Source organism: Phragmites australis, chromosome 6 (genome assembly GCF_958298935.1).
Source record: "Phragmites australis chromosome 6, lpPhrAust1.1, whole genome shotgun sequence".
In the NCBI taxonomy this organism is placed as follows: Eukaryota; Viridiplantae; Streptophyta; class Magnoliopsida; order Poales; family Poaceae; genus Phragmites; species Phragmites australis.
Window position 1 is genome coordinate 1,886,874 of NC_084926.1, and position 26,726 is coordinate 1,913,599.

The following is a 26,726-nucleotide window of genomic DNA, read 5'->3' on the forward strand; positions in this document are numbered from 1 at the left end:
AATAGTGTAAAGATTGAGTTTGATTTTCTCATACTATAGGAGTTACAGAAGCACTTTTGAAGACAGTTGTACCTATTATGTTGCCGCGGCTAGATTATATGGTTTTTATTTCATCGATTAAATAAAGATTTTTGTCTAACTTCCGACGCGTGATGAGGCTTCTAACGATAGTCTGTCTCCATATTTTCTATCTAAAATGTCTTTACAGTATAATCTTCACAAAGAAAAAGGAAGAAGAGTGTTATCTTGTGCGTGAATTGTGGGCACGAGGCACTTGCAGGTCTAGCTGTGAGGCCGTTAGGGTGCTGAAGTTTCAAATGCTAGCAAGTTGGGCGGTGAATGCAACTGTTTTGATGCCTGCGCAGCATCCGCTTTGGAAAGCAGTAGCACACGCCTCCTGGCTCAATCCGGCCGTGCGGTTTGTGGCGCCGCATCTGGCCAGGACGTCCTGTGTGGAGCACATGGGCCGACGGAGCCTGAGGCGCCGTCGACGACCGCCCCATCTCCGCGGTGCAAGACGGGACAGAGAGCCACCGCTCATCAGCATCTTGCGCGCGTGCTGTTCCTCGCCGATGGACCTTGAACTCGATGTCGGATGATGTGTTAGCTATGCGCATGAACCAAGTGGTGAAATGCCTTTGCCCGCCCCATCTCCGCGGTGCAAGACGGGACAGAGAGCCACCGCTCATCAGCATCTTGCGCGCGTGCTGTTCCTCGCCGATGGACCTTGAACTCGATGTCGGATGATGTGTTAGCTATGCGCATGAACCAAGTGGTGAAATGCCTTTGCTGCACGCACTGCCGATGCCAGGATCAGTTTCTAATTTAGATGTGAAACAAACTGAACTTAGATGTGAAACAAACTGAGCACATGTAGAATACATCATAACAGCTTTGGAGGATGCAAATGCCAAGGATTCATTGCTTTGTATAATACATCATACTGAGTCCTTGCTCCGTTTTATCAATCATTGGAGCTTCTTCCGTCCCAATTCATCACCGATCCTCTCCCTTGCCAACCAAATTCACCCCTGCTCAAGCCGGATCCAGCCGCCGTCGCCCTACAATGTCGCTCGTCAGAGCCGGCCGCCGCTCTCCGTCGCTGACACGCCACCATCTGCCACCCCCATCGCCTCTCCCTCTCACTCTCTGCTCGATCCGCCCGAGCCGACCGCTTCTCCCTCTCCCTTATCCTCTCTCCCCCTGCTGATAGGTGGGCCCACCCTTGAGCCAAGTCAAGCCTAGCCTGAGTCGAGAAATATTCTAAGAATATTCCTTTTTTCTTTGCTGATTTTTTCTCTAACAAATTTTTTAAAGCTCGTTTTTTCTCCGTCCTAACTTCGTTTTTAACGATTCTTTCACCGATATTCATCTAAATTCGAGACCTACTCAATCATATAAATTTTATATTTTTTGTAATTTAATAGTTTTTAATATAATCATTTGATTGATTGCTTGTATGTGCGTTTTTATCGTTTGTTGTGTTTGTTAGAGGAAGACGTATTCAAGGAAGACCTAGAGGATCTGAAGTTTGACAAAGGAGTGGACGATGACTTCAATGAAGATAAGTCTTACACCGTTGATCATGTTGATCCTATATTTTTAAACACAACCCGTAGAGTCATTGTTTAAAATTATAGGGATATACATGCTTAAGTTAATAACTATGATTTTAGAAAAAAAATATGTTAATGTAGTTATGACCTAACTTGTTTATGACATACCTTGATTTATCAACTTTATTCCATTGAAATCCTAGAAAATCCCTAACATCAACTATAATGATTGTTTGGATGAATATTTGTATACTAACATGCTTAGCATTGATTTGTTCAAATGAAAGAATCGGGATAATTATATATGTTAATCATGTCTTTTCAAAAAAAGTATAAAGTGTTGTGTGCTTGGTGTGTTTAAGATGTGTTCATGGAAACTCTAGTGTGGTTTTGACGAGTGTGAGTAAGGTACCCATAGAAGTGGGAATTACCTTAGAGCAAGGTTCATCTTTGTGGTGTTCTTGTTAGGAGACATTTGTCTCGGTCGTATAAGGACCAGTGCACTATGACATACTACATAATATTCAATCGTACAACCACATAAACTGAATGGGCAGGACTTGATCTAACCCCTTCAACTTAGTTCGGTACCCACTCGGAGGCCGGTAGTGGGTACAGGAACCAGAAGAAGACTTGTGTAGTGTATAACCTAAGGTTTGGCTGGTGATGTTATTTAAGACTATATCAGAGCCTTGAGATTACTAAGTGGTCATTCCTGTGAATATTCTAAGGTCTCTGGTATCTTAGTGTCTCATGAGTGGATATTGTGGCTATGTTGTAAGGACATTGTGTCTCGTTATGATAGTTTCATCAGTTGCTAAGGTTGAAGTTTGTGCATATCTTATGGGTAAAGTGTACAACCTTTGCAGAGTGTTAAACCTATTCGGATAGTCGTGTCCTCGGTTAAGGACATGCGATGGTTCGATCACAATGATTAGCTTTCTGGCGTGAGTACCTCCTTGGCGTGTGAGTGGGCGGTGTGCTTGTACTTTTAAAAAGTGTTAGCTATGTGCCTGGAGTATCATGGATTGTGTGTCCACTGGTAAAAAAAGTGTGGGAACTAGTAGGATGAAAATATCTCCCCTAGGACTACCAACCTCATAAACTCAACTTATGTGTTCCCTCAAAAATATTTTAAGATGGTCTTTGCAAATTAAATTTTGTATCAAAAACTAGCTTTTTGCAAAATCTAAAGACTCTACAGCCTTATCCTTAATCTACCTTTATGCATTTAATGTCTTTCTGTGAGGTAGGGTTTGCTGAGTACCTTATGTATTCACTCTTACTCTATGTGGATTCAGATGATCCAGATGCTGACTTCGTCAAAGTTGAAGATGAAGAATAGAAAAGATGGGTTTTTTCCGCACTCAAACTACCTGTAGGGCTTGGTTCGTTTTTGCGTTATTTTCTGTTGTATTGTGAGGCTTTGTTTAATGATGACTAGGGACTTTTATTGTAATGAATTATGTATTGTACTCTAATATTGTACTTTAATCAATGTATACTTATGATGTCTACTTCTGTTGAAAATATATGCGTACCAACTATTGATACAAGAACTGATACGAGTTGTATAAGATGATCCGAAGGAGGGATTCGACATAATTGTTTGATGTACACCAGCCACCGAGCACGCCATTCTGCACGATGGCATGGTATAGATGTTTCACTGGCTGGACGAGCTCATGTGCTATCAAATTCTGCTCCCCTTTATATATAAAGCCAAAATTATTCTACCTCTGCAATAGGAGTGACGGGTAAGGAGATTTCTGGAATATGAGTGCAGTTACATTCTAACGATTGTTTGGGTCAAAATTATTTTTTTCTTGTACTCTTTTTCTTCCTATTTACCTCTATGCATGATTATCATTCTCGAGTGAAGCTTGCCGGTAATTTTCACTGCTAACTCTTTCGTCAGGAGATGTGTGCACTAATATGTTTCCTTCACATCCGAACGACGGAACACCTGTTAATCTTTTCAGAAGTCACATAAAGAGTGACAATATAGTAGGTGTACTAGCTAGGCAGGAATGAGTTAGCAAAGATGCAGCTTGCAAACTCCAAATGCAACAGAGACATGGACATGAGTACTGGTTTTTGTGCAACTAAAGCCTCAACTCTCAAGGGCAGCAGAGGAGTTTTGTAATTGAGGTCAGACAACTACAAGTTCAGCTCAGTGGCTAACTGGCTATTCCCACTGGACGCATACTGATGTGTGTCGAAGCCCTACTGCTCTTCACTCTTCATGAAACAGCTCCAACTCCACTAGTTAGATCGGCGCGGCGGCGGCGGCATGGGCATCATCTTCGTCCTCTTGCCGTTGGCGTTGGGCGAGGGAGGATGCTTCGGCAGTCGCACCCCCAAACGCCGTCTTGCAGCCACCGCCCCCACCCTTGCATGCAGGTGCAGCCCATCCTGGCCCTGCCGTGCCCAAACTGCAAGACACAGAGGGCATACGCAGTTACGCAGCAGGTAGCGCAACACCATCAGAAAAATGAGGGGTCGGTCGCCAAGACCGACCTGGTTTTGACTGGAACACGAGTAGGAAGTGGGAACCCAAGCATGCGTGCCGCGTTGCGTACCTGGACCTGGGGGACGCGACGGACGGGACGCCGAGAGCGCGCAGGAAGCCAGCAGCAGCAGGAACAGGACGGTGGTTTTGCGATGCATGGAGGCCGGTGGAGATGGAAGAATCGGCTGCAGCCTGCAGGACGAGAGAGTGCAGAGCATTGCAACGCCACTCAAGTAGCCGGTTAGTTTTCGCTGAGCGCGCGGTGGTCGAGACGCGAGAGTCGCTGGTTTTTGCTGCACTCTCCGATCTGGTTGACCCCGAACTTTGTGTCCTGGCTCGCGTTGCCAGCCCCCGTGAACCGTGAAGCATGTGCATACGTGTACGTGGATCCCCATCGGAAAGAGACACTAGACGAGACCAGTGGGCAGTGGCAGTGACGGATACTAAGTAAAAATGATAAGATGTCTTATTTGTTAGATGTACTACTTAGATTTAAAAAAGATTATATAGACCTGATACATATAATAGATTATTAAAAAACAAAAAAATTATCTGATGTCAGAAAAAACCAACTATAGATATTGCACCGAAAAGAGACACGAGACGAGACCAGTAGCAATGACGGATACTAAATAAAAATGATCAGATATCTTATTTATTAGATGTCCTACTTAAACTAAAAAATGTTATATAAACCTGATACATATACATTGAAAAAACGAAAAACTATCCAGTGTCGCTCTGGACAAGACCAACTATAGATACTGCAGACCTAGACCAAGCTGCAGGATTTGAGTTGGGCCACAGGTTACGGTTCGACCGAAATGTATATTGACCACGTGACGCTTGAGCCCAACACCACCTACATGAATAAACCAAATAAATCCTCATTGACACATGAATAATACCCTCGTCAGTCATAAATACACAATGTTTTGGATAATATTCCAATCAAACTTTTAAATTTTTGACCATCAATATCTTTTAAAATATTTATGTTAAAAATATTAAAATCGTATGTACAGATTCGATTTGAAATTAGTTTCACCTCATCACAACTTTACTGTATTTTATAAATAATATTCAAATAAAAATAGTGGTCAAACCTATATTTGAAACACCATGCCTTTGTCCAAAACATATGACCGGATGGAATACTACTAGTATACACTATTTTTTTTGTTGGATCCGATCCTTAATTCCCAGTAATGAATTCACTTATTAGAGGACGAAGATAGAGACTGTTTTTCGCACAAGGATATAAATGGGGAGCAATCATCCCCGTCGAATCTAGTGGGGTCGGAGATAATAACCCGTCCCTCGTCAACTTTTCCCCACAGGCCCTGTTTATATTATATATGGGCTAATATGCATGCATCAAATATACCTAAGGCTTATCCATCTGCTATCCAATCCATCTCAAAGTACAATTTGCACCAAACTCAAATACCATTATAGCTGGGACAGGGACCGTCGAGTACAATTCCCCGAGCGAGGGATGAGGATGAGAAAAAATTGTTTCCCACATGCGGAGACGGGGATAAGGATGAGAACGAGAATAAAAATAAGAATTATCCTTCAAACGGAGATAAAAATGGTTGCCTATTCTCCACGGGAATTTTTCCCGCTGCCATCGTCTTTGGGTGAGGCAGGCCGCTAGTCTACTCCAATGGACATACAAATATATCTTTTTTGCGAAACAATGGGCATAGAACAATTAACTACGAAACGGCGCTGATATGCAAAAATGTTTTTGGAGGATAGCGTTGATATGCATTGACTAACTTGGCGATTTGTTGGTTGCTCATCGTTGTCCAAAAGACATGGTGATTTGCATGGAGTTATCTAGGAAATGGAAGAAATCAGCTACCTGGCGACCTATCTGCCATTTTATCAATGTGCTTTTACAAGTAATAATCAACATTTTGTTTACAGTGACCCATCAACTTCACCAAGGAATCCGCACAAGTCAAAATCCCAGCGGCGCCACATGACATGCTGATTGCCGAACCGGTAAGCCAGGCCACGACCAGGCAGCCATTCATTCGTAGCTATCCCCACACGCAATATCGCAAAACGTAGGAAAGTGAACATCGTGGCATAAATATTTGCACGTACCTACCCTTCCTTACGAGCTAAGTAAATCCAAGAATAAGTAATGGGAGCAAAATTTATATATATTCAGAAACGAAATGGGAGCAGAATGAGTCTTTTGCTTCTTAATTCGAAGATTTAAACTACCTTCTCACTTTGTTTAGTAGCACTGAAAATTGCAGTGCTGATAAAAAAAAAAACAATAGTACTGAACTGACGTATCAACTTCGAAATAAAAGTAGCATATTTGACAATTTTGTGCCAGCTTCTCAGTTCTTTATTCTCATTTGAACAGAACGTTATGCTGAAATTTTGGCTTCATAAAACATTGAGCACTATTCATAAAATAGTCAGTGTCTGCACAGATTAGTGGTCACTACCAGATATTCGACATGGAGCAACCTCGGCGTCCCTGATGGGTAAAGCGTACCGAACTATTCCCTAAGGTTGGGTTTGTTCCTCCAATAAGATTTTGTAGAGTTGAATTGTATAATTAGTTTAATAGAAAGTAGATTTGGTGGAATCATATTTTTAAAAAGGAAAATATTTAGTTGGTTATATTTATTTGGATAGGATGAGCTGAGTTTCTATTTGTTTGATTGAATCTGAGACTGTATGAGCAGATGCAAGAGTTGAAATTGTGATTGTTTACTCACATAAAGATGATTTTATAATATTGACAAGTGTAACTATCTGCATGAGCAAATATAGAGTATGTATCTACCGAGCCGAACTGTGGAATAAAGCTCTCGAGCTTCACTCTCGGACCGGACCAGTATGAGACCGTATATTTGCATCCGTTGAAATAAACTAGAACAATAGATACGAATAACTAAATACATTTCTCTATAAAATTATACACATCCATCACACTAGACTTAGAGAAATTCAGACAAACAAACACATCCTAAACCCTGCATTTGCTTTCGTTTGTTCTAGCCACTCAAGTACCACCATAATTAAACTTGTAACTAATTTCAGTATTTAAAAAAAGATCAAGGCGTTGCGTTGGTTATCCGGAGCTGTCAGCACATTTTTTTTGGCGTTGTCACTGTCTTTCCTTTAAAGAAATCTCTCGTTAGGCAAACTGCCCGTTTGGATATTACTACAAGTGTTTCATAAGTATCATTTGGTAGGAGTACTTCAGACTTTTTAGTTGGTTGTGATGTATCTTCTAGGGATTGTTTATTGTTTTTGAGCATATTGCTTTCATTGTTCATCCCCGAAAACTTGATGCTGCCCTTTTCTGCCTATTTCTGAAGACTCGTTTATGAACTTCTGGATTGCATGAAGCAAAAAAAAAATGTGTTTTTAAGAGCCTAAGCTTTCCATTCTCAGGAGTACATGACCATATGCTCATCACTGAATTCTGCAGAGTCCAACACGACAGCACTGTGCTCATGCAAGCAGCTGCTCGCCAATTACCTAACTGACGATAACTATATTTCTGACCAAGTGCACCAGTATCATTATGCAGTCCCAGCCTGTCTGCACCGGCTTTGAGCCCAATGGTTGTCACTGTCAGAAATACTGCAGTCTGAATATATATATATATATACTCCTTTTGCAGTGCTGTCTGAATATTAGGAGGAGCCTACCTGAACAAAGGAACCAAATCATAACACAGCATGACCTTTCAGAAAAGAAAATTATTACAGGGCATGAAATGCAGCCAAGCCGTCCCAAAAGAGGAGGTGTGTCTTCCGGTGCTGGTACACCAAACGATGAAAGGTTCGGTACCCGTACCTCTTTAAGATTCGTGCCCAGAGTGGATCAAAGATGCTGCTGGACCTGACAGGACTACACATGCGACATGGCCTGCCGGCCAATCAGCGATTCAGCATGGATTATTCTGGTCTAGTGAGTTGAAGTAGCAGTTTTTACTAAAAGCCCGTAGCAGCCTAACTGAATTGTTCCGGTGCTTTGAATCAGGAAGAAGTTGCAGTGCCGGACGCGGGATGGATGGCTAGAGGCTTATCTACTTCTTCCTTCATTATCCTCCTCTTTTTTTCTCCTCTTATCTTTCCTTTTTCTCCATAGTAGAACGCTAGAGGGGGGGCGCCTCCTAAAGATCCGCCCTTATTGCAGGGGAAAAATTTAATCATCTGATGCGGTCTGGTATAAACAAACCAACGTTTTTTATGCCCATGACTAATCCATCTTACTGGCTTGCTTGCATGTATGCATCAAACGGTGTGCTACCATACCTGCTCTAACTATAAGCAAGAGGTCCTAAAAAAAACTCTAAGCAAGAGGATGCATGGGCGTCCATAGTGCATGCATCCTGCTGTCGCGAAGTACATGCCCTCCGAGAAATAATCAGGTGTTTTGTACGGTCCTCTTTTTTACTGTATAACATGTATGCTTCGAAAAGTTAGCCATAGCTGAATCCTAAAACAAGAATCTTTGATCGTGCAACGGGACTAGACTTATCTACTGATGCAAATTAACACGCGAACCACAGGAAAAGTTGAAACAACAAAGAGAAGATTAGTACGAGTTGGATGCTTGTTCATCACCAGATGTGTTATTGTGGCAGTAAGAAAGACAAAATGATACGTTTTGTCCGAAGAGTCAATTTGTCCTAAATTAAACGATCCATCATCATCTTATCCTATGAATTTTGGTAGGATAAATATGAGGAATGAGACGGTAATAAATTAACCTATCATATTTCTTAAACCAAATAAGAAAATTAAAAGTGTGATCATCACCACTTCACTACTCGAACCAAACACACTAAAAATTTGCTTTTTTTTCTCTCCTCCCACACTCTCGATCGATGCCATTTTTCTTGACCCAGATGTGATGGTCAATGACTTGAGATGATAAACCAACCAGCCTTCAGATAAAAATTGGTAATTTATAAATACGAACATGCATAGAGTCTGATGGTAAACCTAAAATAGAGGCTGAGCCGACGAGGATCTGAGTCCCTGCAAAGAATCCTATTCTTTAGGGTAAATGCTGTCCCGCATTTTCAGGGTCTCTAATAAAAATGTCGGGTAAAAATGGGTCCGATTGAAAAGAAAAAAAGACAAACCAAGCAAGATATAAAGCGGCACGACCCCGCACACACGGCACTTTCAAGCGATTTCCTCGCAATTTCTCCTCCTGCGCTCTCTCTCACTCGGAGAAGAGGAAAAACAAAGCAAAAAAAGCGCGAGCGAGATGGGCGCCGGGAGCAGCCACGCCGACGGGCCGCCGCGCCACCGGTCGCGCCTCGGCTTAGCCGGGTGCTTCGGTGCCGGATCCTCGGCGGCCGCCGCCGGAGACGGCTGGAGACCCGCCGCGGCTGCCGCTTCCTCCTCGCGCTCACACGAGGTAGTTCCAGTACCGCGTCGCGTCGTCGCGTGAGTCGAGGTACCGGCGAGCGCGGTTGGGTCTCGAGGCTCGAATCGCGGTTGTCTCGGGCATGGATTAACCTCTGTGGAGGGGCGGATTCGCTGCGAGGAGCTGGTGATTCCGGGTTGTGGGACTGGGACTGCTGATTGGGGACGTAATTTTGGTTTAGGGGAAGTTAGGCATGAGTGCAAATCATGAACTTGACATGCTTTTGGAGCTTTTGAGCTATTAGTAAATTATGATAAGTATGGAGCGGTTGGCTAATGGACTGAAAAATTCGTGGTCCTTCCTTGCATATCTGCAACTTGCAAGCATGAATAGCCTCTGAACTTACTACCCTATTGTGAACACTTCCTATCATGGACCCCTCCATAATGCACATAAATGAAGGGTGAATGGCTCGCAGATTTGCCTGTGCACATTAAAAGGACTGGGCCTCCAAATGACATTTTGAAGCAATTTGTGCAATTTGCAACATTGTAGGTGTTTGTGCCTGTTGTTTCTTTTTTTTCAGTGGGTAAGGGATTGTGTCTTTCGCTACCTTATTTTCTCGGTTGTTTCTCTGATGTTCTGATGTCAGGAAGATATTGTCTATAGGTTCATTCTCGTCAAGCAGAGCGAGCAGTGAATGCAATGGATTTTCGGGCTTCTCTAGCTGCTAAGGATCTCCATATCTCCAGTGAGACAGATCCAAGAGTGCATTCGTCTTCAAGCACCATAAGCCATCATCTCCGGTTCAATCACCTCAATTGTCATGAAAACAAGGAAGATGGCCTGTGGACTGAAAACGCTGAAACAAGTGACCTTGAAAGCTCATCCAGAAAAGCTGTCATGGTTAGGGGAAATGTCAGTAATGAAGCAGCTAATGTTAATGGAACATCGAGAGAAGGAATAAGTTCTATAGGATCAGAGCTGGAAAATGTTGCTAGCACAGTCTGCACCAATGAAATAGGAGGTTCAATGTCTGAATCTGATCCCCAACCCTCGTTAATGACATCTGAAAGGATCATGGCTGACTTAGAAGGAGAGATAGCTCCCCAAGGGACTTCATCCACAATTGTCATGTCAAGTGAAAGATCAGATATATCTCAATCTAGCTTAACATCTATGTTGCCTAACACTTCAACTGCATCGTCCGTAATTGGAGAATCAACACCAGATTCACTCCCTACCAGAGCAGATGTTCCCATTTTCAGTGGGTCACATGGTCAGAGTGGTGGGAGTATATTACATGATGACATGATGAACATTTACTCAAATGATGGTCTAGGACGCTCTAGAGATTCAAGCAGCAATGAAACAAGAAGGGATCATAGAAGGGTTCTATGGGATGCGTTTTCCAGACGTAGCTCTAGAGGTTATCCTGAATCTGATACAGATGACCTGGGATTTTACAGTACATGGCTAGACCTTGGCGATGACCTTTTTGGAGAGTTGGAGGAGTCAAGATATTTTCATCGCAGACGCCATGGTTCAATCAGAGCAAGCCAGTATTCAAGATCCCGGGTAATTGTTTATGCCTACATGTCATATGTTTTTGCTCTTACGATTTTCGCTTATTCATCTCATGATCACATGTTCTTAACTTGGTATTCTTCTTTGTTACAGATTAGGGAGCATCGCCGTGCTGTTTTTGAGAGTGGTAGTGAACTAAGTACTTCTGCTTGCCCGTTAGGGATTCATCAAATTGGCCGATGCACCTGTGATTCTTTCTTGATTGCTGAAGAATCTAGTGCGCGAACAAGTATATCAAGAATCGTCATGTTAACTGAGGCATTATTTGAGGTTTATTTCGTGCTCATTTGAATATCGTCATCATTCTAGTTTTGTATGTTGGTGACATGATGACACAACAAAGAATATGGGGCCAAAGTCTTTTTGCTGTTGTCGTGCTTTTGACAGTGATATGTCATTTACATTTGTATACTTTTTTCTTTTGTGAACGTCTACATTTGTATTCTAACTAACAGCTTTTGGGATTCAACTCTAGTTCCAGACTTTAATCTGACGATGTTAATCTACTTTGGCCTTTGTAATTAAATTGAAAAGCACTAAGTTTGATATAGTGTCTAGCATTTTTTGCTGTAGTTTTGAAATTTTATGAAGTTCAACTTCTTTTTTTCAAATGAGTAAACCACATCAGAGTAACAAAACAATGTTGGTCAAGTAGTAGTACCTCTAAAAGTTGTGTGTCTGTATGATAATCGAAAATTTTGTGAGGCCAAGGCACATCACAAAAGTTTGAAAACAATTGGTTGGGTGGTTCAGGCATATTTGAAGCTGTACAGTAAATATATGATGTACTTAAAACTAAATTTGTACAGGAGCTACTTAAATTGGGAGCAGATTGTTGGCAATGTGTGTGAACTGTGAACTCCATTGCTGCTTCTTGCATTTGTGGTACATCACTACTCTAGTTTGTAATAATGGCCTGTGCAATTCTTTTCAGGTGTTGGATGAAATTCACCGTCAACCTGCATCACTTTCACTTTCCATGGTCTGTGTTCAGGCACCTGAATCTGTAGTTAATTCATTGCCATGTAAGAGCCACAAAAAGCTTGAGACACCCCAATGCAGTGATGATATGGAACAGTGAGCTTCTCATCGTTTCTAATCTCAGTAAATTTCGTAAGGCAAAAGTTTTGCAAATATGGTTTTGGTATAATTGTGAGAGTTGCTTCAAATAGAAAAAGGTCCATGTCCTCGTAACAGGCATCAGTTTTGTCTTACAAATTTGAAATGAGTTAGGCGGTCATACCGCGAATTCATTCAGGAAACAAATAATGACACAATGAATAAGAATCAATATAAATTCATGCATGAAAGTATGGCATTGTTAGCACCTTAGAGTATCTTATGAAGTAGTATTTGCTGGAAAATGTTGTTGGTCTTCAAGACATAATATATAATAACAGCTAGAAGTAAGTTATTGTGTAAAGTTGTATTATTCAGTGGTTCTTATTACTATCACTTGACAGTTTCTAGTTGCATATTTCATTTTTGTGCTTGGAATGGATAAATGGGGATAAGCGGCATTGTGGTATTTGAAAGTTTAGATTTTTTCTTCTTCTGGAATTTGGACACTTGAATTGTGTTTGACATCTAATGTTGGTTTTTACGGCTCATTCTTATGCCCTAGAACCCTTGAGCTACAGTCAGTCATGCCTTGCAAAGTGATGTTATTTTTCTGTATTTCCGCTTGGCAACAGTTTGATCACCTTGCATTGAAAGAGATGCCTGCTGGCTAGTCTCTTTTTTCTTTTCCTTTTGTTCCTTTACCACCCTTCTGTTCTGTTGGAGGGTCTGATGCTGAAATCTCTAACGTTTCACTGTGCTTCTCTCATCAGGTGCCATATCTGCTTAACTGGATATGAGGACGGAGAACAGATAAGAACTCTTCCTTGCAAACACGAGTTCCACATGCAGTGTGTTGACAAGTGGCTAAAAGAAGTAAACAGGTATCCTTCCTGGTTCTGTGATGTATCATCAATACTGGCTAGCGCAAGTCACAGGCTGCATTGCGCGGTGTCTCCAAACACGTTCTCACTACTCGCAACATCGTTGTCGTTACAACCCTGCAGGGTGTGCCCGTTGTGCCGTGGGGACGTCTGCGAAGTTGCCTCTTGAAGACCTTGGCACTGTCATGCCTCCCGTCGCATCGGCATCTGCCGCCGCTTCACGGTTGAAGCTGGTTCAGTCAGGCGTTGGTGATCCTATCATCTTTGACAGTTGGCACCGCTGAGTCTCTCTGCCGAAGAGAAGAGACCCGTATATAGCTTTTGTAGCTTCCCCATGTATGACAATCTGGACATATGTGTAAATTCTAGTCCAATTTTATTCTACCCGACGCTGGAGCTTCTTCATTAGGTGCAGATGTTCGCTTATGTCAAAGAACTTGCTAATAATTGCAGATTTCCTTACCGTATATAATTAAAATTTAATTGGTCATCGACTTAGGCCACAATTAAAATTAAACAAATTGGTTTGAGCCAGGGATCAAAATTTAATAATTACTAAAGATTGGCAGGGCCGCGCGAACGCGTACCCCTCTATCACAAATTACGACGTCCACTCTCCTACTTGAGGAGATGGTAAACCAGCGCACCCACCAAGTGCAATGTGGGCCACTGATCTAGGCCATTGGCCTTCATGATCGCCGATCTACCCCGTCCAGGTAAGTATGGAAGAACGTCGCCCCATGCCCTCGCTATGTAGGCAGCTCGCCCGCCCGCAACTGGTTGAGGCGCTGAGGTGGGACTAAACCCCGCGCTCCCAGGAGAGATACCACGACGCCGTGCTGCTGCTGCCGTTGGATTCCGCATGGACGGCTCGGGGCCTTCACACGGCGCTCTTGGTCACCCCCGCCACCCAGCAGCGACAGCTGGATCACAGTGCTGGGCTGGGCCGACAAGAAAAAAAACCCGTTTCTTCTCCAGGCCGATTTGAGCTCGAATTTAGCCACGAGAAAATTGTCATAATCATTGCATCTCGCCTACGCCTAGTCACCTTTGAACATGCACTGCTTAAAGAGAGAATCTTTGGGGGTGAAAAAAAAAATACCCTAATCTCTGGAGTCTCGACGTGGCTCGTTCAGACCCAAAAGATAGTGATTATCTGCCTACATCCCCATCGGCATATCTTCTTTATCACTGAAATCCCTTCACCTTCCATGATGCGTCGGATTCGTGCTTAATTCGGGTGGTGAGGTGGCATGGAAGGTACGTCCATTTCCATTTTGACTGGGCATCGTATTGCAAGCCTTATCAGCTGCTTGAGATGGATTCACTTACATGGTCGTGATCTCAGTCTAGTTATCAACTCGACCAGTTAATATATAGATCAAATCCTGCCTCATCCTTCGTGCGAAAAGGTATGAACGATCGTGCTGTGCCGTTTCCATTGGACACTGGTGGTTCCAGACTTCCAGTCCTGTCGATAGTGGTGTTGTTTTCACAGCCATAACTCTTTCCTGCACCGGAGATGTGGTAGCCACCCATGACACAACGACGTTCTAGCACCTCTCCCTACCGTAGAATACTCTGCAACGCGTATTTGTCATGCTACTGCGTATACAAATTCAGGATAGCTCGCGAGCTACTAAGCAACTTATTTTTTTAAGTATATTTCATCCAATTCTAAATATAAGTCTATCGGAACATTGACACGGTCTCCAATATACCATTTTGACTAACAATATCTATAAAAAATAAATTATTTTAAATAGAAATAGTTATATATTACTTCCTCTAGTTATAAATACTTGTTGTTTTGACAAAGATCTGATAAAAATGACAAGTATTTATGATCAGATGGAGTATGATAATATTTTTTACAGTGAGTCTAATAATATCAACATTATGTTATCATTTTTTTTTGTTATTGATGATCAGATATAAATTTTTTTATTTAGGACAAACCTAAATAAACTTATATTTAGGATGGGAGGGATTGGGCAAGTGGCCTCAATGAACTGTCCAAACTGGCACGGGCGAATTTACTCCCTGTGAGATCATGGTTCGCGCATGCATCTCAGCGGTATTCCGTGCATTGATCGTTTATCTGCAGCACCGTCTGCCCGGCCGGCCTCGGCCCTCCCCGCGCACCATCTGACGCCTCCCCCCTCACCACCGCACCGCACGACCGTTCTGCAAACCAGGATGCACCCGCAACCAACCACCAGTCCACCAACCAACACGAACAGCGGGCACGTGACAATCGCACAAGCACAGGCGTCCGTCCGTGGCGGCCTCGCCTCGGGACAAGGCACCCCGCGCTGCCTGCCTGCCGCGGCCACCCACCTCATGCGCGCGCGTCCCTGGCCTGGTTGTGCCATGCGAGCACCGTGCGCGGTCTCGCATCGCCTGCCTTGGTCCGCCGTGCGGAGCAAACCAGCCGAAAACAACGGACCGGCTGGAACGTCGCGCGTCAGGTTGATTCGTTGGTCAGCTAGGGGAGGCGAGGTGGACTTGGGCGCGGCAGACGGGGCATCGCGAGGCGGCCTGGACCCAGGGCACGGCGCAGGCCCAGTGGAAGCGGTGCGCGCAGGGCAGGTGCACCAGCACGTCCCCCGCGCGGAGCTCCTCCAGGCACACCGCGCACTCCGACGCCTCCTCCGCCGGCGCTGACCTCCGCCCCAGCCGGCTCCAGCTGAACCGACGCCGGGCTGCGCCTCCTCCGTTCTTGGAGAACACCTCCCTTTGTAGGGCGCACGGCATCGTCGTCGTCGTGACAGCCTCGGGCGCCGCGGCCGTAGCCGAGTGGTTGCTGCTGCCGTCGGTGCCGCTGCTCGTGGCGTGTGGTTTGGTCGTCGGGGGTCGCAGGGTGCCCGTGCTCTGATGCCTGCAGCACAGCAAGTTGCAGCAGCCATCGCTGTTAGTTTTCTGGATTATTTAGCAGGAACGAATCAACTACTGTGACTTTAATAATCGAAGATCTCGCAGATTCCATGGCGGGAAGAAAAGGGAAAATTGAACGATCATGACACTGGTTTGGATCGAGCTTATGTGAACTACTTATTGCAGAACATGCATACGACGGATCAGAGTACTGAAATATCTACTCTGAAAACATAAATGGAAACTGTGCATCTCACAGTACATGGCACTAGATCCCTGTACAAAAGCATCTTGGCACGTTGCTGCAAAAAGGAACTACTAACACATGATTGCATTGAAATTCATCAATCTATCTTATTTCGTAAAATGAACAGTACTAGGGACCTCTGATGCTAGAGGCAAGCAAGAGTCACATCCATACCTTATTATGAAATCATCGTTACTACCAGCAGATGATAGTAGTAACTAACCAGTAAATCAAACAGGGCCTCTGAATTCTGAACCTTAGCTAGGATAGAAATGCTGTGGCTCTGAAGAACCGTACAGACTGGCAAGCACAAAAGTCAAGAACTCACCTCTTGACCACAGATTCTCTCTGGCTCCGGAGCTTCTGATCCAGCCTCTCCTTCGCCTCCCGGGTGTTGCTGTCCAACGTCCATGCGTGCGCCATCTCCTTGCACGCGCTGCTCCTCTCCTGTGAACCAACTCACGGCAAGAACTAATCAGAACGCCACGCACGAACAAGATTGTCACTAATCAACATGAACAAGAGATAGCCGATTGAATCAAATGAGCTGGTGCGTACCTTGGAACCTGACGAGCCAAGGTGAGCATGGTCATGCCCGCCGGCATACAGGCAGAAGGACGGCCGCCGCGTCCCGCACGGCGCCTCCGCCGCGCCTGACGACGACCCGCCCTGCCGGACTCGCCGCCGCCGCGCGCATTCCACACCGGGGAGCATCCCGGCCATGATGACCATCCACCGTCTACGTGACAGGTGAGACAACAACACACCACCTGCAACCTGTCTGCCTAGCAGCAACCAGCTAGCTACCTATCCCGATTGCGTTGCATCACTGCGTGACACTGCAACACAAGATTCGGAAGGAGGCGCTACAAGTGATTGGTGTATGTGGAAACCCTCCATCTGGAGCAGGAAGAGGAGGAGGATGAACCCAGCCATCTCCTACCAGTCATTAGTCTCATCTCGTTTGGATGGGCAGCACTGTGGATGGGAGCAGCAGCTTTCTATCTAGAGGGAGGAAGGAGGAGGAGGAGAGCTCATGCTGATGCCATGCCGATCGCCCAACTACCTCTACACAAAGTAGGGATGGAGGGGTGTATTTATGTTGATCCCTGTGGTCGTGCCTGACAGGAATTTCTAGCAACACTTACTTGGACACTTACCAAAACAGTCTTTCTACCGCGGCATATATCTACAGGAGAGATATTTTCTGCTAAGGAGAGATTTATTTGGTTGGCTGTCATACTTTGCCTCGAGGTAAATGTGACAAAAAAATATTCCTGCGAAATTTAGTCGGGCTATTTTAGACATTATGCTTCCGATATTGTGAGGCTAACAATTAGTAGTGATTCTTTTTTTAGCTCTATATAATTCTCACAATATAACTAGCTTTTTTACCCATCTAAAAGTTGTACGTGCATGATTTAGACCTATGCTATGTACATATAAAAAAATGCCTAAATATGAGCATTTTATTTTATATTTGGACTTTTTTTTATCTATACTTGCAACACTTATTTTTGACCCACTTCGATGTGTAGAAAAACAGAGAAAACATTTGATAAAAATCCATCTATTTATCTACTCTTAAAACAGTTATTTAAGTAACTTTGTGAAAAATCATAAGTAAATTAGAATTGATCCGTGAGCAATTTAAGACATAGGTTAAAGATAATTTAGATTGTATGTTCAACTAATCTTGTGAATAAATTAGAATAATTTAAAGACAATATAAAATCTATCTATTACATATTTTCAATAAAAATGAGAATAATTTTGCTGCCAAGCAAATTTCAAAAAATAAATTGGTTCAAACTCACAAGTAATTTAGTATATTTTTAGAAGTAAAATAGGTGTGTGTGCCATAAGATTAAAGCATGCATGTGCAATTTTTAGATTTTATTCTTTTTTTTTTAAGTTGGACACATGTACTTACGCACATCATACTCATGCCCCCCTGGGTACGTAATAGAACACTTCTAAACAAGATTAGAGGCATAATCTTGCGTAGCGCGAGTACACGTTTTGATCACTTAACACACCCATGTGTATATCCACTATTCCTCTCGGGATTTTATGCGAGCAACTACGCCTAGTTTAGGACTCAAACCCAAATAAATATGTTCCACCACTAGAGCTGGGACTTGGGCCATGTTATTCCTGGACAATCCACGGCACGAGTTTTGGCACAGCCCAGAGCACTACACGGCACAACATATTTTGGGCTGAGCCGACATGGCACGAACACGAGGGTCATGCCGTGTCTAGAACCTTGGCACGGTGAGCGTGGTGGCACGGAATGATGGCTTGGACCATGCATATGCCGGCACGACACGAAAAGAGCACGACACAATCTGCATAACTATTTTTCCGTGTTTATCTTCTAATCTCTCTGATACAAAATGTGAGACTCTAAGAGAGATGTGTGGGCATGAGATATACAAGTGTAAGATGATAAAAGATAAATATATAAGTATTGTCAGGCGATATGGAGTATGTGTGAGTATGAGAGACGCAAGTATGAAATAATAAGAGATAAATATGTAAGCTTTGTCAGTGATATGAAACAAAACCGTGCGTAGGTCGGCACGACGACGACATAGCATGTCAAGGGTCGTGTTTATGTCTTTCTGAAGTTGACTCATATCGGTACGACACGATGAACCGATCGTGCCTAGAAAGCATGGCATGATATGATGCGAGACACGATGGGGCCGAGCCATGCCTGCACTGCATGGCTCAAGTCCTAACACTATCCACCATGAGAATCCTAACTAATTGGGCTAGTTCAACTCACAATAAAATTAGTTTTCTACGGTGCCAAACCAATTCTATCAGCACAGATTTTTCTAAAGATCGTCAGAAATTACCTAGAGCAAAGTAAGAAGATAATAAGTAGAAGGATAATCTCAATCCACATCCTCGTTTCAAACCAAACGTACGATCACCTCATTTGAAATCAAAGGTACACGAGTAGTAGCCAAACGAAACAATAATATATATCAATAGTGGATCTAGAATCATCAATTAAAATGTTCTTCCTTCTTCTCTTTCTACTCTCTTTATTTTCTCTTTCATACCAAAAAGTTAAGGGGGTTTGATGACTCTCATGTGCGTGGGGTAGGGTGCTTGAGCCGGACGAGGCTAATCAGCGCGTGCGACCGGAGCGGAACGTGCGCCGCGCCTTGACAGCAAAGCGATAAAAGCGCGCGTGGGGAGCAGGTCGTGGCGCGGGAGCATGGGGGAGCAGGCCGTGGGGCGCGAGGTCCACGGGCAAAGCTCCTTTGCCTTTGAGAAAAGTTTAACTCAAAATTTATTGGCAAATTTATCTACAAAATTTCTTCACAAACTTATAACAAAAACTTCTATAAAACTTGTAAAAAAACTTATGCATAAACTCGTAACAAAACTTGTCCACAAAACTTATTCACAAAACTTGTAGCAAGAACTTGTACTGCACAAAATTTATCAGTAAAAACTTATACAGTGGGTTTAGAAAAAGTTATAAAAAAATTTCTAGCACAAACTTTTTAACAAAAATATCAACATAAAAATTTAAATAAAATTCTTATATAAACTTTATCCAAAAAAATTCCACTTAAACCCTTCTCCTCCCCCCCCCCCCCATTTGGGTTTGGGCTTCCCCGCCCTTCCACCCCGGCCTCAGCCTGCAGCCACGCGCCCTCACACAAGCCGCAGGCCGTGATAAACCCGTCGCCCGTGACTTGGGCTGCGCGTGGGCACGCAGGAACCAGAAATTCTAGCTTCAGCCCCCTCCGCGCACACGTGGATCCGCCCCTGATCGATCCGGCAACAAAATTAGGATCCGCTGCACGCATTTGTCCACTGCCACAACCGCATCTTCCCGCGTACTACGATCACCTTTCGCCGATTAACATGCCTGAAAATAAAGATGGCCAACTGGGCCGGGCCTAACGGGCCAACCCGTGGCACTGGAAAAATGGTCTGATCCAGGCACGACACGACACGAGAGTAAACGGGCCAGACCGGCACGACACAGTTAGGTGGGCCGTGCCTGGGCCGAAGCCACGACACGCCGGGCCAGCACGGCATGGCCCATTTAAATTTTTCTATTTTTCTAAGGTTTTATATAATTTATTTATCCCTAATACATAAAGAAATGTTTAACATGGTGGTAGAGTGGTTGTTTTCCATATAAGATCGTGAGTTCAATCCTAACATCAGGCAATTTTTTGATTTTTTTTTTCCAATTTTCACGTGTTAACGGGCCGACATGGAAAAAATATTATTAAACCTAGCGTGCCGCAGGCCGGTACGGTACGACCCGATCTTAAATAGGTCGTGCCAAAGTTGCAGCCACGGTACGTGGACCGACACGGCACGATCCATTTAACTAACGGACTGTGCCAAAATAAATCATGCCTGGCTGGACCCGTGCCGTGCCGAGCCGGACCGGGCCGCCCATTTAGACACCACTGCCTGAAAATAACAGGCAATGACTTGCGCGAAGAAGCAACAACGTCTGAAAACCTTTGGATCGTCCTCCACATCGTCCTGCAGATCCCCTCGGAGACTCTTGAGAGCTTTCCCGTTGGGTGGCCATGGCGGACAGGGACAGGTGCCGGCCACTTATTTTTTTTTCAACATTATTTGTGGCGCCCACGCACCAAATGGCTTAGCTACAGTGGCTGTCAGCAGCTGTGGTGAACGTGATGACAACGCAGCAGCAACAACAAATGCATTCAGTTCCTCAGGAAAGAAAGCAAACACACACTCCTACCATGAATTAAAGTTTTTTCTTTGAACGGCCTGGTCGATTGTTTAACCAATCACACGTCTTGCTTAAACGTGTTCATATGGTAAACCACTGAAGACAAGAAACAACTATGGTGCCTGGCTTGGCTTTTGTTGGAATCTGTCTGAGTGGGGGCGCGCGAGGATCCAATCCAAGAGGGTGAGTGAGAGCGAGGCATTGCGATCGCGATGTGAAAGAGAGAACACGGTGTCCCCCACGCTGCCTCGCTCTATTGCTCGCGTGCTCCTTCTAGTTTCTTCACTAACTCGATGTGTGATCGTGAGATCTCATTGCTTATCTAACGGAGACGGCAATAATGCAGTACATTATCATTCGTTGTTTAAACTCCTTGTCAAACAAAAGCAGGAAAATCTGGCTGCTCCTGCGAGATGATATTCACTCGACGACAAGATAGAGACTAATAAACTTAGCCAACTGCAGGGGACAGGGGTCTTTCGGGTGAGAGGGAGAGAGGCTTCTACGGGTGATGATTTAATGATGAAGCAACTGTCTTGAGCCTGAATAAGATATGGTCCATGTTAGGTGTTCCAATACTACTTAGGGTAGATGAAAGCTCGAAGCTCGCGAACTAGTTCAACTCTAGTGAAAATAATATTATTAGATCATAATTGTGACTTTAGTGATTAATAACAATATAGTCATTGAGATTAACATATTTGCCAAGTATACGTTAGTAGGTCTCATAGATGTAATATATAAAAAAGTCACCGTAGTCGAGATAAAGTTTAGTTGAATTAGAGAAGTCTCAGAAGATTTGTTCTTGTTAGATAATCTGTTGCATGTTCATCTTGTTCAATAGCAAGAGCGTGGTCAGTTCGTGGCCGTGCGTGTCCAAGAGGAGGTCTGACGCGATGCTGCATTCACCTGGGGTTGTCCACGTTTGCTTTCTGATTTTCCAGCGTAGTTTGCGTCATGGTGTGAGGCCGTGGGATGGCACGGTTGTTTGAGATCGTGGTGCACTAGTTTAGGTAGTTAGTTGTTAGCTTTTTTTTAATATAGCTGATTAATACAACAGAAAATGCTGCTAAGTTCTGAAGTGGCACCAAAAGAACTCATGTTCCTGCTCGCGTGCGTGTGTTCCAGGAGCTCTCCGAAGTTCTGAAGTTCTGGTGATCCTAGTTAGAGCTAACTGAGAACCCACATCTGAAAGTTCTGGGTAATTCGAATTAACTCTAACCGAACACCCTTGCTCGGAGCCTCACTCGAAGCATCTAACCCAACCTGGAAGTTCCGGGTATAACCAAGAAGTTCCGGATTTATCCGATTTAGGATTAGCCGAGCACCCCCATTCAGAAGCAAATCAGATATTCTGACCTGATCTAGAGGTTCTGACCTCAACCTGGAACCTACAAGTCCATCAAAAAGTGGCAACCCGAGAACCTTCACCCGGAGGTTAACCCAGAAGTTCTGTAGCCTAGAAGTTCTGAGTTTAACCCGTAACTTCCGAATTCGGTTATAATTTCCGAACTTGTTAGATTGTAGATTTTGTTAATCTATCACATGTCTTGTATTTTTAACTTGCTATTATGCATATTGTGGCATACATCTTTGCATTTCTTTCATATTCATCATTGCATGCGTTGTTCTTTAGAGAACGAAGAACCAGAGTGTGACGTGGGCGTGACCGAGGGCAGTTCAGAATTCTGTGAGTACGACACAGGTAGCATCAGGCAGGTACCGGAGCAGCAAGGAAAACATCTAAACATACTATACCTACTATTTTGGATAATGTGGTGTCTAAGTGATAAATTATACCATATGTATATTGTGCATGTTAGCGAGTCGATGTCGGGAAATGGTGAGTAGCTCCTATGTTGATGCATTTGCTCCTATCTTATTTATTTGATGTCCTATCCTAGTTACCTGTGCTCAATGATGTGTCTGTCTAACTTAAAAGTTAAACGAGATGCTTAGCACGGCATTAGATCATCGGTAGAAGTCGAGCAATGGAATGTTCCATCGTTCGTGAATTATAAGTTTAATTATTGTTCATAATGATAATAGCAATGATGGGTTGATGAGTGGTGAGAATGAGGTAAGGTGTGGGCGATGCTAGACGTAGGTTGGGAGAGAAACCCGAATGCTATAGACCACTTGCATCGGTTAAGTATTGTTCGTCGGTGCCGTTAGCTTTAACACTTTCTGTAGTAACCATATGTCGATCTAATGGTAAGATAAGCTGATTATCATATGTTGTGCTAATACTTGTCATGCATCCCTATAACGCGTAAGAGAAAAAGAATAGGAGAAGCAAGGTGATGGGGAGCTGGAGGTGTCTGAGATATGCTCGCGGTAATACCTGGTGCCATATAGGTATGTGCAAGTGCATAGTTTCAGGTATAAGAATGGTTGACACGAGTACCCCTTGTGTGGGCCTGTGTGATCGCGCAAGCCGAATGGTTCTCGAGTCGTGTGAGTAAAGATATACCTCCTGTAGGATGTAAAAAAATTATAATTGTCACGCTCTCGGTCATGAGCATGCTTCTGTCCATCCATATCAGTCGTAGAGTCACGAATGTGGGATGATATAGTATGATGTAGTTGATATGATTCTATTCTCAAATATATTTATGATGGTTCCAGTTACATATATATATTCATGTCGTTGATTACAGGTTAGAATGATGTATACGGTCATGTGTAGATGCTTACACATTTATATCAAAAATTGCTTTCGCATTTGGACCTACTTAACCTTGTGACCGCTCCTTGCTAATCATCCAAATGTATAATCCTTGTAGTCAGGTTATTTATATATACTCGTTATGGATTAAATCTTGCGAGTACCTTCGTACTCACGCTGCTCTTTTAGGTTCTGCAGGTGAGGTTAGCTAGTGTTTGGCTACAAACTACTTGAGTGGCGAGTTTTTAGGTGGTGCCTTAGGGCAATGGCTCCCCCCACCACCACCACATTTTGTTATCAATAGATTTTATTTTCCGCTACGTAGTGTCTTGTAAATGTTTATGCTAATGTAATAATTTAATGACATGTAATATATTTTAATTACTCATTCTTTCTTAAGTTTTGTTGTGATGACCTATAGTGGGAATACGTATATTCCGATCTTGGGTATAAAACACATATCGAGACTATTAGAATGGTATTCTAGTTAATCATTGCAGACATGATTATGGAAATGATCGACTTAATGATTAATTAGAATACTATTTGGACAGTTCAACACAAATAATTTCTCATCTTTTTACACTGCGAACCCCTCCAGATTCACCTATAACGCATCATATGAAAGCGATAGGAAATTACAGAACCATCCTATCACTGAATTAATTACCCTACCTTTGATCTGATGCCCTCACTCAATGATCATCAAGAGCCCATTCGAGACCCAAATCATCTCCGAGCTGTCGCTAATTAAACCTCAAAAATGAAGATCAAAAACTGCTTCACTTCTTAGGCGATAGACCTCTACCAAGCCATCTTCATGCATAAACAATCCTTTCAGGATCAAGAAGCAAAATTTGCCAACCTACGCACTTCACGCCATGAGGTGCAGACACAACGGAAGAAGGCAAAATCTTCTAGAAGCCGCAGTTTGTTGGAGATAGTGTCTAGCACCCTCCCCCAATCGAGAGTTTCTGCCATAAAATCCAAAGTGAAATATGAAGTCTTTGAGTAGAATGCGAACAATGGTGGATGAATTCGAAGGGCGAGACTGCAGAGGAGACAACGAGGCTAAGACAATGATGGTGAACTTCCCCCCTTAGATAATTAAATATGCCTTAAGATGAGACTCGAAAATTGTTTTCACTTAGAATAAAAATGGTGGTGCTTCGATCAGCGTGAAAAGCGGGATGATGGTGCTGTACGAATTGCTGCACGCCCATCTGATCACATTTAATGTGCCTAAACCCATTATTTCAAAATTTAGAAGTTTTTAACTCTACTTAGAGACGAATATTGAGAAGTCGATATTACTAGCCCTTATTGAGTCTCGAGTGCGAATAACAACAGGGCGCTTGATCCAAAAGTGTTTCCACTCGATACTCGAAACGAAGCATCTCCTTATTCGATTCTTTTGACTGTGAGTTCGATCTAACTTACTCGACCAGGCTTGGACTTAACGGTACTCGAGTAGGCGCTTTCAGAAATCCTCTCTGTTGAGTAGAGTTAGAAGGCTACTATCAAATATCTAACTATGTGGTATATACATCTAAAGAGTATATCATATATGGATGGGGTATGCCGTGTGTATACTTAACAACTCTGGATATTATAGAACCAAATCTATGGTACCTGATACATCCGGAATCCAGAAAGTGTATACTAGGAATGTCTCGATTGCTTATCCAACTCAAAAAGACTAGTATCTATAACAGATCTATCTACCTGGATGATAAGAAAAATAACTCTCTATCGACTACGACTGGATAGAAAGCAATACATCACCCCTATATAAGGCAGAAACCTAAACCCCCTGAGGACTCTCTCTTTTACTCAGCTACTAGACGCAAGCATCAAGATCTTAGCGTAGGAGAAACTCGACGATTTTAATCCTAGATTAGACTAGATCTAATCTACTTTATATAATATCTTAGCTCTATTGATTGTACTCAAGTGAATACATAGATATAATCATCCACACAGGACGTAAGATATTACTCTAACCGAAGGTTGAATCTATATACATCGCGTGTGTCTCGTTTCATATTCGATATTTAATCTATAAAGATAATCCTGTTATTTTTAACATATTATTAGGAATAAATCCTATGGAGAATGTGTAACTCCACCAGCTAGGATGCAAGGGCAAATGCTATATTCGAAGCCAAGTGGATAGGAACATTCCCACAGTTGTATTCACGTATAACAGAAGTCCAACCACCTTATATTCACCCTTTTTCTGCAGCTGATTAGCTTTTGGTATTCCATTTCCATGTCTCTGTGCTCCCAGTGTCAAATCTACTTCAATTTAGAATTTGCATAACCCAGATTCCAACTTAACTTCCAGCTTGTGTAAGATGTTTTCATAAGAAATGTTCAATTCCTTTCAGTACGCTGTCACTGAGCTTAACATTGACATCGAGGTGGGTACAGTTACAACTTCACAGCAACTTCAGAAAGACCAGTGAAGCTGGCCAAAACCCAAAAGCATCTTGGCGCAAGCCACACATACGATTTTGGGTCAGGCCCAGCTCACAGGGCTGACGGTCCACGCATAATTGATTTATTTAGATTGTGACATAACGTTGAGGTTGTTTCATCTGGGGAATCAGGAGCACTGTTCATTGACTTGGATGAAGTAAACATGGCAAGCAAGAGTCAAAGATGCTCACCATGTGCTTCTGCTGCTGCTGATATTGCAGGTTGCATATTTTCTTCCTGCTTGGTGGAGCCTGATACAAATTGAAGGACGATAGAATTAACAAAACTGAATTGTATGAAGAAAACAAACATGTAAAGAATCAAAATAAGACTAGCCGAAATACTACGGAGCCAATGTAAGGTGTTCATCTGTGTTCTATAGGTGAATCTGTACATTGCCTTGGGGTCATCCCTCTGTATTCGGTAGTATGCAACTCATGCAATGGAATAGCAACTAAACATAAGATAGCAACAGAACTCATGTTTTACAAATATATGCCCTAGGTTTGTTCAGAACTTTCTTTCGTGGCGCTTAACAGAAGCCAAAGCAGAACAGCATTAACAGTTGAAATGGTCACAGTAAGAGCAGAGGAACAGTCTAGTAAAGCTAAGAGACTTACATTGGATTCGCCTCCTTCTAACTTACACATGAACATGACAATCAGGTATGCAAATCTGAAAAAGTTAAGGACCAAATTATCAGACAGATTTGGTAAAAGAAAGTGCTGAGCCCAGCCA

General features: G+C 43.2%; 2 protein-coding genes and 1 non-coding gene across 4 annotated transcripts; 1 reads left to right on the top strand and 2 right to left on the bottom strand.

Moving 5' to 3' along the window:
- Positions 1-9,245: 9,245 nt before the first annotated feature.
- LOC133921006 (uncharacterized) lies at positions 9,246-13,373 on the top strand. Of its 2 annotated transcripts, none has more exons than XR_009910197.1 (6): positions 9,246-9,486; positions 10,105-11,013; positions 11,116-11,292; positions 11,957-12,047; positions 12,855-12,965; positions 13,089-13,373. XR_009910197.1 is itself a non-coding variant. In XM_062365703.1 (6 exons), the coding sequence occupies exons 1-6, from the start codon at positions 9,334-9,336 to the stop codon at positions 13,132-13,134; spliced, it is 1,539 nt and encodes a 512-aa protein (XP_062221687.1). In that variant the 5' UTR covers positions 9,246-9,333; the 3' UTR covers positions 13,135-13,373. The 2 variants fall into 2 exon arrangements, 1 of the variants encoding a protein (XP_062221687.1); XM_062365703.1 differs by having other exon boundaries at positions 11,957-12,099.
- A 157-nt stretch (positions 13,374-13,530) lies between these two features.
- Positions 13,531-13,689, bottom strand: LOC133923321 (U1 spliceosomal RNA). The gene has a single exon (XR_009910579.1). It is a non-coding gene; the product is annotated as a U1 spliceosomal RNA (small nuclear RNA).
- A 1,159-nt stretch (positions 13,690-14,848) lies between these two features.
- On the bottom strand, positions 14,849-17,191 carry LOC133921007 (E3 ubiquitin-protein ligase EL5-like). The gene is made up of 3 exons (XM_062365704.1): positions 16,648-17,191; positions 16,418-16,536; positions 14,849-15,846 (listed from the first exon to the last, which is right to left on the bottom strand). Exons 1-3 carry the CDS (start codon positions 16,819-16,821, stop codon positions 15,450-15,452), a joined length of 690 nt encoding a protein of 229 aa, XP_062221688.1. The 5' UTR covers positions 16,822-17,191; the 3' UTR covers positions 14,849-15,449.
- Positions 17,192-26,726: the final 9,535 nt, after the last annotated feature.